Source organism: Rhopalosiphum maidis, chromosome 2 (assembly GCF_003676215.2).
Source record: "Rhopalosiphum maidis isolate BTI-1 chromosome 2, ASM367621v3, whole genome shotgun sequence".
In the NCBI taxonomy this organism is placed as follows: Eukaryota; Metazoa; Arthropoda; class Insecta; order Hemiptera; family Aphididae; genus Rhopalosiphum; species Rhopalosiphum maidis.
The window spans coordinates 92,433,879-92,452,319 of NC_040878.1; the positions used below are offsets into that span (position 1 = coordinate 92,433,879).

At 29.0% G+C, this 18,441-nt stretch overlaps 2 protein-coding genes and 1 pseudogene across 2 annotated transcripts; 1 reads left to right on the forward strand and 2 right to left on the reverse strand.

Moving 5' to 3' along the window:
• Positions 1-1,857: 1,857 nt before the first annotated feature.
• LOC113554272 lies at positions 1,858-3,011 on the reverse strand (annotated as a pseudogene).
• A 53-nt stretch (positions 3,012-3,064) lies between these two features.
• LOC113554271 (myosin light chain kinase, smooth muscle-like) lies at positions 3,065-12,390 on the forward strand. The gene is made up of 6 exons (XM_026958035.1): positions 3,065-3,191; positions 6,260-6,463; positions 6,964-7,105; positions 7,235-7,434; positions 7,530-7,682; positions 10,277-12,390. The coding sequence occupies exons 1-6, from the start codon at positions 3,154-3,156 to the stop codon at positions 11,430-11,432; spliced, it is 1,893 nt and encodes a 630-aa protein (XP_026813836.1). The 5' UTR covers positions 3,065-3,153; the 3' UTR covers positions 11,433-12,390.
• Positions 12,391-16,782: 4,392 nt separating this feature from the next.
• On the reverse strand, positions 16,783-18,159 carry LOC113554136 (peroxisome biogenesis factor 10-like). The gene is made up of 4 exons (XM_026957847.1): positions 17,925-18,159; positions 17,675-17,832; positions 17,361-17,603; positions 16,783-17,279 (listed from the first exon to the last, which is right to left on the reverse strand). Exons 1-4 carry the CDS (start codon positions 18,037-18,039, stop codon positions 16,935-16,937), a joined length of 861 nt encoding a protein of 286 aa, XP_026813648.1. The 5' UTR covers positions 18,040-18,159; the 3' UTR covers positions 16,783-16,934.
• Positions 18,160-18,441: the final 282 nt, after the last annotated feature.

Below are 18,441 nucleotides of genomic sequence, written 5' to 3' on the forward strand. Positions count from 1 at the left end.
TTCCTTATTAATGACTAATGTCTTTAATTCCCTCGTTATTAAGAATATATCTACATTTCAATATTTTTTTTTGCTTTTAAGTCCTATCGGAAAATTGATTTAGAAACTTAGATTAAAAAAAGTCTTGTTTTCGGAGTCTTTAAATTTCATTGTGTTGCACATATACCTAATATGCTCTTGGCCTGTAAATCGTGCAATACAGTAATGTAGCCAGGATTTTTCTTCATGGGGGGATCAATTTTTGTAAAATAAAATTTAAGAATTTTGTTGCATTTTGTGAAATCTAGTCTGCGATGAAATTGTTGGAGAATATAGTTATATACTTGCTATAATTTCTTTGTAACAAACCTGAGGTTAGGAATGAAGTCAGAACATAGGATTTTAATTCTTAATTTTTTTTTGAGGGGGGGTACTCGAGGACGCTAAGCACATAGATTTGAGTATACCTATCCACCTAAGCATTTTAAATAATAACTAAGTCATAGAAATTATTAATAATTTTCGTACTAAGATATACTTGACATAATATTGTATGTTGACGGAATGGACACTTAAAGTGCCCCCTCCTTTTTATATACGTGTTTTAGGTATGAGAATCTTTAAATCTGTTTATATTATTATTTGTTAGTGGGCAGTGATAAGTACTGGACATTTGATAGACAATAACAACGCGAATAGAGTACACGTAAAACATATTAAAAACATTAAACATTTACTCGGGGGATACTCTACACGCGCGTGTGTAGAAGAATGAATATAATATATTATAGCAAGCTATTATACGCGGTACGGATTTCGCGAGACCCGTACGTGGCGGCGGTGACAAGGTGGAAAAAAAACCGTCACAATACACGAAGAACACGGCTGCCGTTGTCCGAGCTCTTCGGTCCGGTGAGCGTAAAGTATTTGCGAGATCAGCAGCGGCGACACTATAATAGTCTATAACATAATAATAATACGCTGGCCGAGCTAAAATTAGACAGTCCGACGCGTATCTCCTACCGCCGACCGGACGCTGTCTTTCTTTTCTGTTGCTGCGTGCCTGCGTTAGCGTAATTTATCATATTATTATTATTATTATTACTATTATACGCGTGTAGATGTGTATATATAATATTAATAATATTAAATATATTATTATAAACGTACAACGTACCACGGTATAAACGTTTTTTTTTTTTTTTTTTTGGCAACAATGACCGCATATTTTTTTTTTGTTTTCCGTCCGAGTGTACGAAAAATTCACCTATTTATAAAAGCCCCGCAAGCCGGGTCCACCAACTACGCACACGCCACTGACTCTATTGCTCCTCTAGACCGCCTTAACGGTGTGTAATGAATGACGCCGCGATCGCCGTATAATATACCAAGTGCACGTCGTGACTCGTGAGTGCACACCTATAGCTTTTGAACGTTTGCCAATCCGAATTTCCGTACCATTCTCTGGCATAGTTTTTTTTTTTTTTTTTTTTTACTATTTCGTTTTACTCCTTCGTTGAGGAAACAACCGAACAATCTCGTAAACATATTTCACAAAATTAATAGATACACATTAATGATAAATAATTGGCCCTTTGGTACATTATGAATTGAATTTAAAAAGTTATAAAGATAGAGATTTGAGTGCCCACTACCCATCAAATCCGATGCCTAAGAAGAAAGTGTTTTGGTCCTACATGAAAAAAAAAATCATTCATAGTACTTACACAGGGAATTAGTATGAATAAAAGAAGATATGAGAAAATTAAAAACATAATACACAATTGTTAATATGTTATACACACAATTTTATTGTACGTTTTTACAACAAATCTTATAAAATACATCAGATTAAATACATTTTTGTGTTAGGTACGATGTAATTATTGAAAAGATATTTTATAAACAAACCTTAATAATAATAAATATACTATAAAGTTTAAACTTTCAAAAAATCTTGGGCTTCGTCTTGCATCCTGTACTGCATGTTCTTGACTTCCGAACACCATGTGTCCAGTCTACCAATCATACCCGATATTGGTGTTTTGTTCATCACTCTTGGTTGAACCCATTCCAAGTATACACCTTCACTGACTTGATCGATTTACCCTTAACTAGACCTAATGATAAGCTTTCATTACCAACATTTCAATCTGTTCTAATGATAACTGTGTCTCAAGTGCAATTTCTTGAAATGATAAACACCTGTTTTTAGCTTGCGTTTGAATGTCATTTCCATCAAACAAAGTAAGGAAATTTTTTGTCTGAGTTTATGTTCTTGAACTGCTATATCAGGTATAGAAGCCCACTGTGGTTTCATTTTGGCAAATTTTGTAATGTCTCCTGTGTTGAACGCATTAATAGTTCTACCAACCAATAATTTGTTGTGTGGTTAATGAATCTAAAATGGGATGCATGAGCAGTTCACCCAAATTATAATGTCATCACTTAGTAATGCAGCAAGACCTAATAAAAATGCGTTTCTTATTTGATCCGGTTGGCTAATAGTAGACAAATCGATTGCACCCAAATACTTCAAACAAGTGGCGGTAGTATTCAGTATGCTTCCTTGAATACGATACAGGTGACTGGCCAACAAATAATATCGACTGTGCACAGGAGATATTTCATCCAGATCACTCAGCAATTTATCGACATCAGTAATAACAACCAAACAGTCTTGTTGATTTTTCAATTTATCCAAAAGTATTTCACCTTTTAAAACTTTAGCAAAAATTAAAGCTTCGACTTTGTCTTTAACTTTGGGTTCCAGAGTTTCTAAAAATATAACTGCTTCCTTTGGTTCTTTAATAAATGGAATTACATATGAAACAATTTCAACCAAAGCAAAAGAATTCATTTTACTTTCTATTGGTTGGATAAATTTATTGTAGAAATTCAATAAGTCAACTTTTTTGAACATTTGTATCCTTAACATAGGCCAAGAGTTTTAAAGTCAATTGATGCCATAATTTTTGGTTTGTAATTCTTCCAATTCTGACATTTCAACTTCAGGTTGTGCCATGTTTGTACTAAAAAAAAATTACGTTTAGATTAAATAATTTAGTACAATAAGTACAATATATAAATAATAATTAAATTATTGTAATTATTTTTTTAGAACTAGAACCTAGTTTTCCTTACAAAGATATTACAATTCGTAGAGGAGTAGATATGAAAGAACACTATGAACTACAATCAGAAATTGGACGGTAAGAACTTTTATACGTTTCACAGAAATTTGTATTATTAGTTAATGTGATTAAGGAGCCAGACCATTAAATAATACTAATTTAAATTTTTACTTAAAACATAATGCATTATATGTCACATATAATTCATTAATATGGCTATGATAATAACTTATTCAAACTTAATTAAAACTTAATACATTAACATAATATACTATATACATATAGTACTTCTGCCAAATCTTTAATTTAATCTAAAAATCAACTATAATTAATATTTCAAATAAATACCTGTAATATTAATTATAAACTATGCATACAACAAATAGTGCTAAAAAGATAAATTATAAAACCGTAGGTTGTGCACAAAGTAAATTATTATTTACTGGCACTAGTAGAGTTGACCAAATATTCCAACTATGTGATAATGACCATCACGACCATGTTAGCTGGCTTTAAGCTATTTATAAAATATATAAAGCTTTTAATGCCAACTGTCTAAAAACAACTTAAACTCTATGGTAATACTGTTGTGAAAATCTTTTCAAAAGATAATTTCTTTTGATTTCATACCTTAGTATTTAATACAAGATTTTAAAAAGGATTTTATTTAAAACTAACATTCAGTACCGATATTTTAGAATTAATTTACTTAAAGAATTATATAAAATGCAAATGGATCAAACAAATTATTTAAACATTTTTAAAAACAAGTTTATTTTAAGCATTATTCATTTTTAATACAAACATATTGCTACTTATTGTAAACATTTAAAATGCATGATAATAACAAAAATATTTTGGCATTAGCCGTTTATAAATAAACATCCATATAATAAACAAATTAATAAGTTATATTTTTTATTCTAAGTATACAAATAATTTAAATATAACGTTATGGCTTTATGGGATACACTATTCTTATTAATGCTTTTGTTTTAAGTTCATAACTAATAAAAAGTTAATTGTTAAATAAATTATATGAATTGTAGTAGTAATATTTTTTTTTGTGATTATTTATGATAAATAATTTGTTTAAGAAAATAGTTTAATGAACTTATTTACAAAGATCATTATTAAAATACAATTATCAATGTTATCTTATTAATAAAGTTAAATTAAAAAATTCCAAATTAAAATTAATAACAGTATCTACTTGAGTATCTATTTCAAGATAGAGAAAACATTCTACTACATCTGTAGTTAATTTTTTAATATTAACACTAATATTGGTAAATAGGTATTGAATGATATTAAAAAATGTTTAGATTATAATTTAAAAAAATTATAGTTATTGGAATTCAATTATTTTATTTTGTTAAATAAATTTAATTAATAAAAATCAACCTAGTCCAAGGTATATTATTAGTTATGCTAATTTCTTAAAACTGTATGTATTTACTTGGTAAAATAAATTGATGACTAATCCTTATTAAATACATGTTTGTTTAAAATATTATGATTTATAATGATTGAATGATTTTTATTTTCCATAAATTACTATTATAGGCACAAATTATGTTATTTATACTAAACCCAATTAATAACTAAATAAGAATAGCAAATTCTTAAAATCATTGTCAATAATAATCTCGAATAAATTTAAGATAGGTATAATAGGTGGATACTACAAAAATTAATTTTCCAACAATATGAATAAAAATAGTTGAATCTCCAATTGTTGATTGGAACTTGTTCCAATTATTAACTTTTAGCTTTATAACACTAGGCTAACAATTATAAGCATATATTTCTGTCTAGTCATTGTGTCCTAATAATGAACGAATGATTTTTGCTTACCGATAACTTAGATACAGCCTTAAAAATATATTTTCAAACGAAATTAGTGTTAATAAATAGCAGTGAAATAATAATATACAATACTTACATAGTAATTTCAATAATAAGACACGAAAGGGTTAAGTTTGAGGATGAAAATTGATTTAACTTTGTTGTGCAAGTTGTGCTGTAATGCTTCAAATTAGTATAAAATAATATCACGGAACAAAACATTGATAACAAAATATACAATTCACGAATCCGGCATTATTTTCGTCGTGAGAGGAGGAGACTATTACAGTGATGCCAACTCTTATCGTACAATATTTCAAACATACTGCCAACGTTTGTTCTTGTTTATTAAATCAAATTTAATTTAAATTTAAACACCGGCGTCTGGCATAATATGGCTATATAATTGTGCGATTTATAAGACTGTTCATTATAGTTTAGTGTTCAAAAATCAAATAATTATTCGTCTATACACCTACCACCCAGAGCCGGCGAGAAGGTGGGGCAGAAGGGGCCAGAGCCCCGAGGGCCGTACCTTTAAGGGGGCCCGGCTAGGTTAGGTATAAAATAAGTATAATAAGTAAAAGGGCTCGGAATTGATCAGCCCTGGGGCCCACCATAGTTCTCGTCGGCCCTGCTACCACCTACCTAATATAAATAATTAATTAGTCATCCTGATCCTATACTCTATAATTTATAGGCACAACCGCACAACATTTTAGATAATACTACAGAATATAACAATACCACTTACATTTTCATGTGTGCGATTATAAAATAAATGCAATAACTACCCCACCCAATTTTTTTTTTTAATTTTCGTGTATTAAATATTTAAGAACAATGTTTTAATCAGAATAGTTGGTCGAACTAAGTTTTGAAGTTCACGATGTTCTTTTTAGTTCTTTTCATGCATTGCAGTATTGTATTATTGTAACATATTCTTTTAAAGTACCTACCGCCTGTACGAAGAAGTCACTCCTTTCACCTATACCGGCTCTGGGCGTTATAATAAAAACGCTATAACTTCGAAACTAAGTTCGACCGACAATTACTGATTGTTTTACCATTATTATTCTTAAATAGGTTAAAAACATAGGTTTCAAAAAAATAAAAAACATTGAAAAATTTGCATGTGTAAGTAAAAGCATTTTAGCCTAAATAATAATGAAACGACTTAACGATGTTAACAACAATCATAAAATATATAGGTAGTAACTAGCAAGAATGTATTACCAATATAATGCGTTCATTAACTATCTATTTATAATATTATACATTTGTTTTTCTTTTAAAAGGGGGAAGTTTGGTACGGTGTTCAAATGTCGAGAAAAAGCTACGAGTCTTATGTTGGCTGCTAAATTCGTCGGCATTGTTCATAAACAAGATCGTCGAAACGTAGAAAGAGAAGTAGAAATAATGTGTGAACTTCAACATCCCAGATTAATACAACTATACGACGCTTTTGAAGCAAATAATGCAATGTGCTTCATTTTAGAATTGTAATTGAAACATTATTTAATTATTATTTTATTTTTATTTTTTCAATACAATTGTAATTCAATTCAATTTTTAAATAAAATTAAAGATCGTATCAAATTTTTAAGATTTTGCATACTACATACAGAATATCTGCTCTGTGGAAATATTAACTTTTATTTTTTAAATGAGAACCCCCTCTTTTCTATTGTAAAATATTTAACAGATCATTTTTCTTGAAATTTTGTTGTATCAAAATCAGAATTTAAACTAGTAGTTTTTAAATTTTTCAATTTAGTGTACGAAAGATGATATATTCATAAATTATACTAATCATTAAGTAATTAACTTAAAAATTCCAAAAATTAGAATTTGAATAAATGTATTATTAAATGAAAAAAATGGGGTCCAGGGCTGAGAATACTTGGTGAATTACAATAGATATTTACATACTTATTAAAACTCCGTTTTTAAATTGGAACATTTACCTATATTTGTATACGAATAATTATTAATTTTCTAGAGTCGAGGGAGGTGAATTATTTGAACGAGTAATTGGTGATGATTTTGTATTGACTGAAAAAGCTGTAACGATATTTATGCGACAGATCTGTGAGGGAGTGCAGTTTATTCACTCGAAAAATATACTCCATCTTGACCTCAAGGTACCTATATATTTAAATATCACAGCATGTTTACATAAATTGTTTATTGTACGAATGTATATGCGATGATTACCTATATACCTAAATTTAAATATAAGTCTAAACACTATTGTGTTAATCGGATTTCAGCCAGAAAACATACTGTGCTTAACTAAAACTGGAAATCGTATTAAAATCATTGATTTTGGTTTGGCCAGAAAATTCAATCCAGAAAATAAACTCCAAGTGTTATTTGGTACACCAGAATTTGTAGCCCCTGAGGTAGTAAACTTCGATGCTATCGGATTTGGAACAGACATGTGGTCTGTCGGGGTAATATGTTATGTTTTGTAAGTAATAAATTTACAATTTCTACTATAACGAAATACCGAAGTTCAATTTAGTGTCTATATTATTATGTCCTGGTTTGATATATTTATTATAGATTATCGGGTCTATCGCCTTTTATGGGAGAAACTGACGTGGAAACTATGGCCAACGTAACAATTGCTCAATATGATTTTGATGATGAAGCATTCGATTCCATATCTAATGACGCAAAAGATTTTATCAAAAAGCTTCTTGTCAAAGATCACAAGTATGGTTTTTGTTGAATTGTGGTACAGTGAATTCCCGTTACAACGAATACCAATACAACGAAAAATCCCATTATAACGAAAGTCATAGAAGTTTCCTGCCGAAAAGCAGGCTTATAAAGAGCTTATTTGAATTTTCGTTACAACGAAAAATTCGGTCCCTTGGAGTTCGTTGTAATGGGATTTTACTGTATTATGTAATATATAATATATATAATATTGTACTAATTAAAACTCACTGATAATTTTTTGACTACCTTTTACATAATATTATATTAAACATTTTTTTTAATCACATTTTATTCCTAATTATAAAAATACATCACTCTATACAGCTATACATACTGACTATTGTAGAGATTTTATCAGGGCCGGTTCAGTGAATATATGCAGATATTTTTAATGGGGTGGAATAATTAAATCTTACATTCTTGCCTATGTGTAAAATGTCACTAGTACTGGCCTTGACTATCTATATTATGTAGTATAATAAATTGCATTTGATCTTTATTTAAATACCTACATACGTAGTTTAACACTAATATACATTATATAGTAAGACTAATAAGGACGCTTCGTGAGTCATAAACTTTTTAAACATAATATCATTATGATTTTATTTTTAAACAAACGTGCTTTATTTCATCGAATTAACATTAAAACTAATAAAAACGATTTTACTGGCTCATAAATGTGCAGATTTAAGTGTTTTAAAGTTAGTATGAAAATATTTTTAATTTAACTTCTATGTAGATATACCATACAATTAAGTTCTTTATAGGTACCTACCTAGTACCTACTCTGTAAACAAAAACATCGTATTTTTACTTTCCATTACAATTTAATTTATCGAACGATTTAAATATCTATCATAATTAATAAGTATTTAAAAATTATTTACTTTGTTATTAACTGTATGTTGTAGAAATTGATTGGATATTTAATTATGTAATACGTTTGCATTTATTTTAAGTCTTGATATTTTTATCTCTAATTAGTAATAGTTCTAACCAATATATTTATCAACAAAAATAAAATAGATACCTACATAATAATACTTTTGGTTGATACGTTGTGTTTATAGTTGTACACATAATTAAATAGTTACAAGTAAAATTATTAAATTTAATTAAATACAAAGAACAGGGTTTCTAGGATATTTAGGTTTTTCTAGATTTAATTAAAAGTTTATAATTTTTATAAAATATTGTTTAAATTTAAATTTATTTTTAAAATTAGTGTATTTGTTTAACTGTTTAATAAAAATAGTGTACTCTCCTATAAGTACAACAACATGGTACCTATGTAGAAGTGACAATTTAAAAGATTTCTGTTTTTATATTGGTGTATTAATGTTTTCAATAAACCGTTGTTATAAACCTATTACCTAGGTACTTTATAATGTATTTAGCTGTTATTTACATTTTACTATAAAGTATATGTTCTAATTTATAAACTTGACTATACAGATACCAGATATATTGTACAGATACCTATACATAATATTTATACTTAATATGTATAATTACGTACCTACCTACTAAAAATATCAGTGATTTTAATACATTTTTATGTCAGCGTTATAGAATGTATAAATGTGTGTGTGTAGGGGCGGATTTAAGGCACTACGAACTATAAGCCAGCCGCATAATGTGTCAAATTTTGGAGGGCGGCAAAATTGTATTGAATATTTATTTTGTTTTTATATGTAAATATGTGATAGCTAATAAACTTACATAATTAAATAATTTTTAATATTTTACTATTTTAACATTTTAAACAGTGTAATTACTTGGATTTTTTTCCCAGGAACTCGTCGATGATGATGACGATTGTAACTTATTATAGCTTATCTAATTGTTTATAAAATATAGATAGGTACAAATTATACAATACACTATACGTTATACATTATATACTATTGAAATTACCCTTCAAATATTTATCTCTATACTAGCTATTAACTGTACCATCGAATGTTCGATTTTCGTTTAAAAAGAATAAAATATTATTGACTTAATATAATATTTTTAACTATGTTGCAAGAAAGATTAAATTCCTTAACCATTTTAACTATAGAAAGTGACTTAATGTCACCATTAGACTCATTAAAGTATGAAGATATCATTGATGACTTTTCAAGAATGAAATCTAGAAAAAAAAAATCTATGAATAGTTAGCATTAAAATAATAAAATCACCTATATTATTATAGCAACATTTATTCTATTTATTAAATTATATTTTTTTTATACATTTTTAATTTATAAAAATAAATAGCTTTTATTATATTTGAATTACAACGTTTTCTTTCTAAACTTAACTTAATGAAAAAATATTGCATAATATTGAGAAAATAAATTTATTTAAGGATATTTAGTAATATAAAAGTTATTTATGTTAGGATAGGGATAGTAAATTTAATTTGGCAAATGAGCAGCAAGTTGTACAATCCGCCCCTATGTGTGTGTGCGTTCCTATTTTGATATATATTTTCCAGTGATAGGTATAATAATCTATATATCCTGTCCTCCAATATACATATGTTTGATTTTCGCTATGAATTTTTATTGTGTGTGTATGTTGGTTGATTGTAGGAGCCGTCTGACTGCCACTGAGTGCTTATCGCACCGATGGATGCAAAAGAAGAAACCGAAGAAAATGGTACGAAAAAGTTCGAGCAAAAAATTGGTGAAACAAACCGAAGAAAATACAATACAAGCACCAGCAGTGGCGATGATAGAGACTACAACATGCACCGGACAAGACTCGTTACTGTTGCCTTTGGATACGAGCAAAGAGAACTTGAAAGAGTTATGCAGCAAGTCGCGAAGCCAATCTCCGTTGGAGATTACCGCCGTATCACCAACTGTTGTTCTACAAAAGGACAGTGAATCGTCAAAAACGTGTGGAAACGATGAAGATATATCTACAACCGCCGAAATCGCCACAAGCAAATCTATGGTGCCGGCGCCAGTACCGCGAGACACGAACCCCACCTCCAGCGTACCCCAGCACACAACTGTTATAACTTCTGGTGTACCACAGAACCCGGATGCTACATCTTCCGGCATACCGCAAAACACGACTGTTACAACTTCCAGCATACCGCAAAACACGAATAACACGACTTCTGGAATATCTTCTTCAGCGGCCATCGACATAACACCGGCGTTAGATATCATGCAAGGCGGTGCAGACAGACAGCGGATGTCGACGACCACCTGGTCGCAGACAACTTTCCGAACGATGAGGAACTGCAGCAATAATTACCGACGGGCGTCAGACGTGTCGTATACGTTTTCGAACTTCCGGACGTCTTCGGCGGCGGCTGTGTCGTCCAATTTCCTGGGACAGGAGCTACGAGACTTGCAGACAATGATGTTGGGAGACCGGCCGGAAGCACTTCAGAAGGACGGCGCGAGCGGCTCCGGAAGCAGCTTGCATAAGCTGTTGCTGAATAGGCAGCACTTGACTGCGGCAGTTGCGGACCGGAAGCCCAAGTTCAAGTTCTCGTCGATGAATCGCGACGTGCCGGCGGGGTCCCCGCCACCCGTCAGCAACTTGTTGTATTATATGACCGCGGCGGCAGCGGCAGCGTCGTCGTCGTCATCGGCATCGTCGTCGTGCCGGTCCGCGCCACACAGCAAGCGCGCCTCCCCCGAACACGAATTGACCTCCGCCAGAGAAATGTTGCTCAAATTGTTCTACGGTGGCAGTGACACCGTGGCCGAACCCAATTTGTCCACTTGATACTCCCCCTCCCTGCAAGTATATACCATAATAAATACAGTTAAACGTAAATAATATGTATGTGTGATTTATTGTATACATATTATATATATGTGTGTGTGTGTGTGTGTGTGTGTGTGATTTATTATATACCTTTATCACAAATTAATAATATGTAAATGTTTATCGATAAATCTCCGAAATGTGTTATATTATTTATATTATATAATGTTACTGAGGGTGTAAGTACAAGTTCCCGCTCTGCATCCCTAACAACACACTCTATAGGCCCTTAATAATATATAATACTGCTGGAAACCCGACAGTTCCGCGTGTTATCGATCATCATCACACATCATAGAAATATTTTATTTTACGTACCTATTTTCTTTTTTTATATATACAAAATGTACATACCCGCTGTACACTATAATATTTTATATAATAACCCTATTCTATATTTTATATCTAGTGTATGATATATATACGTATATACTTTCTCGTTTGAACTTAAAAGCACTGGCAACGTTGTACTTCCGACTGGATTTCGTTATATAGGTACACACACACTCACACCACGCTATTAACTCAAATTTATAGTTACCAATTCTTTTTTAATACCGTGTTATTAATATATAATATAATATACGGTGCTTTCCGTGATACGACTCCAGTATTTGTAATTTAATTCCCCGTGCGAAAAGTTGTTTTTATTGTCGAGACACAATGTACTTAATTAGGTATATTATACTGTGTTTTATGTTCTGATTCTCTAATTTTTAAAAGAAATTTTTTTTTTATTGTTTATATTATTTATCTATATACTTTGTACAACCACTAGTTTTGTTATTTATTTTTACTATAGTTGCGTTTTGATTTATATATTATTATTTATTATAGGATTATACCAAAGTAGTAATTGCGTTTTAGTTTTAATCGTGCCTATAGATTTTGTTATACAAATGACCAAAAGTCCGTAGTAAAAAAAAAAATGTGTCAATTACTTATTACTTCATAATACACAATAATGATTATGAAAAAAAACGTTGGCTCAATTTAAGATTAATTAAATGTTAATAGTTTTAATCGTTTGATGTATACCTACAATTTTATATAACTATATTTAAGTACCTATTAAAAATGTATGTCTAACAAACATAATATTATATTGTTTTACTATCTGTCAAAACGTGTATTATCAAGAAATTGTAATATATAATATATATACTTTATTATTATAAACTTAAGTGTAAAAATGATTCGTATTTGCTAATAACTTTTTTCATTCTTCCATTATATAATGTCATATCCCGTTTATAATGATATTATATAGGTACCATGCATATTATACTGATATCATAATCGGGAAATCAATTTATTGACCGTATACTTTTAATTTAGTCGTTACTCATTTTCTTTTATAATTTAGCCGACGTCTCCAAACCCTATATAATATTTTTGAGTAGGTACAGCTTATATCGTATGTATACGCAAATAAACGATGCAAAGCCATATCTAATAAGCGAAAAATACGAGAACATCTAAAGCTTCGCAATAATTTTCATAGCATCATAACATATAATATCATACGTAATAATACCAATTAAATCATTGTCGTCGTTTATTTATTTTACTAATGTATATGAGCTTTTATTTCTATTTCGTTTTGCGTTTGTTTTTGCTTGATCGGAGAAGAGTTTAAGTTTGTACGGTCGAACTACAACATCATTTTTGACGGTTGGCAATAATTATTGTTGATGTGTTTAGTGTTTACATTATTATTTCGCATATACGTAACATAGCACATACGCAGACATGCAGTACCTACCGGTTCTCAGTATATCTATATATTCAAATATACATATTATCTACCAAAATAATTCAAAAATACTTAAAAATATAACTTTTAATGTAATATTGTCTCTATGCACAGGAACAGGATGTCGGCTGCTGAAGCTCTTAGACACAACTGGCTAAAGACGGCAGAACGTCGGAAAGCGTTGAGCAAAATCAAATTGAAACGATACGTAATAAAAAAACAGTGGATTCGGGCGACCAATACAATTTTAGCGTTAAAACGTATGGGCGCTAAGTTGGAATAATAATAATAAATACAAGGTTTGTCGGTATAGGATAGGACAAAGGTACTTATAAGTTATAACTGCCATAATATATATTATATATGTGTACCTACGGAGACATGGAGTGATCTGTTTAACTATAGTTACACTAAAGCTCTCAGTATAGAATTTTGTCGTTTCGAAGTTTATTATTTTTATGTACAGTAAATGAAGGTATAAGTATTTTATTTCCTGTATAGGTTTTTAATTTTTTTTTTAATGGAAAGCTGCCAAGTCATGTATTTTAAATTATATAATCGAAAGCAATATTATTTTCAAATAAATAATAATGTTGATGTATTTGTAAAGGATAATATTAAACAAATAGTTTAATAATAAGCTAATAAATAATAATTTACTATTCACAAAAAAAAATATTTCTTCTGATGCAAATTAAGTTTAGACATTCATATTTTAAAGAAAATATTATAAATATTATAATGCTTCTGATAACGAAAAAAACAACATTTTTGTCATTAAAAATAGTAGATTTTTTAAAGTGTAGTGATACGATTACTTTTTATAATTGGTTATAATTATAAAAATCTCAAGCTAGGTAACTTAGTAAAATGTTTTAAAAAAACTAAAAAGTTCTTGATAAATTAGTGCGGCCACAAACGATGAAAATCATTCTGTATACATATTATTATGATCATTATGCTAGACAAATTTTTATCGATGTTTTAAGTTATTTTACATGTATTTTTAATTTCATACTCCTAATTAGAATATTTTTTGAAGTATTTCTATACATGTAAATCTAATTTCGAACTAGTACCTAGTTATTTAAAATACTTATAACTCAAAATTACTTAACTATTCGTTTGAAATTTGATTGTAGATACAAATTTTACCCAGAAAAATATTTTGATTCGGAATATGAAATCAAAAATGTAGATATTTAAATAAGTAAAAACTTGAAAAATAATAACTTACATTTTTTTTTCTAAAAATGTTGTTTTTCAATTACATCAAACTATGTAAAAGAATAGGCTAGATTGCGCCCAATTTGTTAGTACGTTTAAAGCTAAATCATAGGTATTATTGTTATACACTACTTATATAGTTATATATACGTGTTGTATTAATGCTATGAACTGGAACCGTCTTATCTACGTGGACTCAGTGCCTCGGTGGACACAATATGGTAGCTATATTGTGAAAGTTATATTAATTTTAAATATAATTGTATAAAGATGAATGTTTTTATAAATTATAAATACTATAAACTAACTGAGCACTTTTGAAGACATTCGTTTATATTAATATATTAAATTTATATAAGCACAAATTCGTAATACCTACTTACTACCTAGATGGCTAGATATCTAAATATCTATAATATCTATAATGTACCATACAATGTTATTATAATTATAATAATAATATGTATCATTATTCATTGTTAATTAATTTATAAATTGTATACAGGTAGTGAGTACTATGCATTTATACAATTACATAACGTATGTTCTTAGACAACACGGTGCTGTTAAATTTATGAAATATTTTGAGCTTAATATCTTTTATTTAGTTGATAGAAGGTTTTTTTGTTTCCTGTGTTATTACTAGATTTTTTTAATTATTTTTTTTTCGTTTTGATTTGTTAAGACATTTTATTTTAAAAATACAGAAAGACATTTTTGGGAATTAAGAGTGATTTAACCTTTTTTTAGCATTGGCTTAGTATAGCTATATCCAATTATATGGCCTATACATTGTACCTAGTTATATTAATACTATTAAGTAAGTAGTACTAGTAGTAGGTAATAAGAACTAATTTTAATCACAATATGCAATAGTTTATAGATACAAATTAGTTATATTTTTAAATATGCCTATTTAGTGCTGGAAAATTATTGATTGTAAAAGTACAAACAGTGAACTTATTAATTGTTTAAAAATTAAGTTATAAAAAATATAAATCAATGTTAAAACATTATTTCAATTTAATAAATTGTACATGTTTTGACTAATTTTCTAATGTTTTCCAGATCCTATATATATCTATCTTATGTAACTACTGGATGAAAACTAAGCACGTACTCAGGATTAATTTTTGGGGGGAGGGGTTTATGTAAGAGTTAATTTAATACAGGTACATTATAATATTATAATATGTAGCAACTAGTGAGTTGATTAAACTTATAGCTCAATTTATACAAGTTTATTGCTATAGTAACTGTGATGAAGTATTTAAATATATTGTTAACATAATAATTGGTCATATTAGGAATATGAAAATTTTTTGCGAACCATTAAAATTCTTAGTACATATTCACATTATTTTAAAACCAATAATATTTATCAAAAATAATACATATTATATTATGAAATTTATTCTTTGCCTGCTGACCGGATAAAATTTGTTCACCACTTACCAGTCGTATGCGGACCATGGGCCGCCATTTGGTGATCCATGGTTTATATGTGTGCATTGTGCATTACATTTTTATTGATTTATGGCCCTAACCTTTTATATACCCTAAAAAAAATCAGGCAACCACCAACCACCCATAAAAACATTTGTAACCAATCTACTGATTACTGGTTAATAAGAATAATATTCATCTATAAATATATTAATTTAACTATTAAGCTATTAATGTGAGAATCAAGAATGTCCTTCCTTATTTTCTATTTTTAACAAAAGTACATTTTAACCATTCCTTTGGGTTTATGTCTTATTTGAAATATTTAGTTTTCAAATAAATTATTTAAAACTTTTAGTCTAGATTTAATTAAATTTTAAATGACATTTGTCCATAACATTTAATTAAATATTAACCACAGTAGAATTAATCGCATAATACAATAGATATTAAAATCCTTTGTATAATTAATTGATGTACATTTATTTTAATCTACATTAATTAGAATGTATAATGTACTAAAATGCAATTTTTTATTATACTGCTATTAGAAATCAATTAATGATAATATAGTTTGATATATTTTAAGACAATTATAAAAGAATTTAAGGCTGATGCAAGAGTGATAATTGACTAATAACTCCAACAATTAGTAAACAAGACATTTCTTAACAAAAAGTAATTGGCAGTGGTAATAAAAATAATTATTATTTTAAACTAAGATTAACAAATCCTTTAAGTGTTGAAGTATATAAGTAGATGACATGTGCAAGAAAAATAAACAAATTAACACAATTAATCTATTAAAATTGTTTTTTATAAAAACAGACCATAAATAAAAATACCAATAACAAAATAATTTAATTATCTACTGAGTAATCAAAATAATTGAACAATAAGTTACTTTTTTTTAGATAATACAAAAATATCTTATCAAATACAATAAAAATTTACCAATCAACTAAAATTTTATCACAATAATGTTTCCCTTTTTCCTAATTAAACGCGCAATAATTGTACCATAAATTTAGCTAAATAAAATTTTGTAAAGGTACCACCATTCTGGGATTTAATGCTTTGCGGCATATTGGACAAAAGTCGTTAGTTTGTAACCATTCATGAATACAAGACCAACAAAACAGATGTCCACAAAATGAAAGCGAGGTTTTTTGTCTTGGTTCTAAGCAAAGGGAACATTTACTGCTACTGTTCAATGGAATCGACTGACTGGGATGTTCTTCCTCATTTTTATGTGCTTTTGGGGATTTTAACACGGCCATAATCATGAGCACACTCAAATGGATGGCAGTCAAAACACTAAGAATTTTAAACACGTGTAAAGGCCGCTTAGGGTGGTACCATGGAACTGCATAGATCTTAAAAAAAAAAAAATTAATAATAATAATTAATATTAAAACTTTGAGCTATTTAAGTTAAAAGTTTGAGCCCATGCTTACATATTTAATGAGGAAAAATCGTTTAGCCCACGTATAAAAGGAACCGTTCCAGTAAAATAATACTCTGTTGAGGCTTTGTAACAGTGGAACTAGAGATTTGACAGTTGTTGTGACTTGTATGATTTGATCTTTAGCCTGATTCGTAATCGATTTGCTATGTTGAACGTTATCAATCAAACGATCCAAGGCTAGGATGATAAGTCTGTCTCCAAATACATGGGCTAATATCATACCAGTGCTTTGCTATAAGTAACAACATTCTTGGTGAACAAAAATAATTGTTTATTATTGTCTATTTTTTGCATTTTAATTACCACAAGTCCTGGGACGTGTTTTCCAGTTTTTCCAACTTGGACGATTTTTGTATATTCTTCGCCCAGTGTTTGGAGCTTAGACAGTGTCGTGAGCGCATAGTACAGTAATTGTGACGTGCAAAAGATGTTCTGTTTATTTTTGTTTATAAACACATGTCCTAAAAATATATAATTATTAGCAGCAGTAGGCCAATGTCTGTAACGACAGACAATCACATAACATCATACTATTTCGTAGTAAATTAATTACCTTTGAATTTTAGAAGAAAACTACATAGCTGTCGATTAATTCGTTCGTAAAGTTCCTCGTCTTTTTGTTCCGCTCTCAATATCTCCGCGGGCCCGCTAGGATTAAACGCCGACATGATGATTTTTCGGTTATATTGTTCATCTCATTAAAGAAGACATTTTCAGTCTGTGGATTTTCTTTGAAATATTATAATTGAAAAATCAAAATTGTAAGTATTTGTATTTACAGTTTTGAGTTTTTAAATTTTCCACAGTGATAAGGTTATCGCTCTATCAGTAATAAAAAAAACGATTCAAATCCATTGACAAATCAAACACTAGCTATCAAGTATCAATATTTTATTGTCATGTATCACAATTTTATACTTGCAACTTTGAAAGCATAAAAAAATATTAAAATAGACAAAAATATTTTTGTAAGTTTACTGCTTACATGTTACAAGTATTTAATAATTTTTTTTTAGGTTGTTATGTTTCTACTTAGGTTGAGCCTGTACCAAATCGTGGAAAACGAATAA

Coding starts and splice junctions, on each gene's coding strand:
- LOC113554271 (XM_026958035.1), top strand. CDS start 3,154: ATGAAAGAACACTATGAACTACAATCAGAAATTGGACG. Junction 3,192..6,259: donor CTACAATCAGAAATTGGACG/GTAAGAACTTTT, acceptor TTCTTTTAAAAG/GGGGAAGTTTGGTACGGTGT. Junction 7,683..10,276: donor CTTCTTGTCAAAGATCACAA/GTATGGTTTTTG, acceptor GGTTGATTGTAG/GAGCCGTCTGACTGCCACTG.
- LOC113554136 (XM_026957847.1), bottom strand. CDS start 18,039: ATGTCGGCGTTTAATCCTAGCGGGCCCGCGGAGATATTGAGAGCGGAA. Junction 17,833..17,924: donor TTTTCTTCTAAAATTCAAAG/GTAATTAATTTA, acceptor ATATATTTTTAG/GACATGTGTTTATAAACAAA. Junction 17,604..17,674: donor AACACGTCCCAGGACTTGTG/GTAATTAAAATG, acceptor TGTTACTTATAG/CAAAGCACTGGTATGATATT.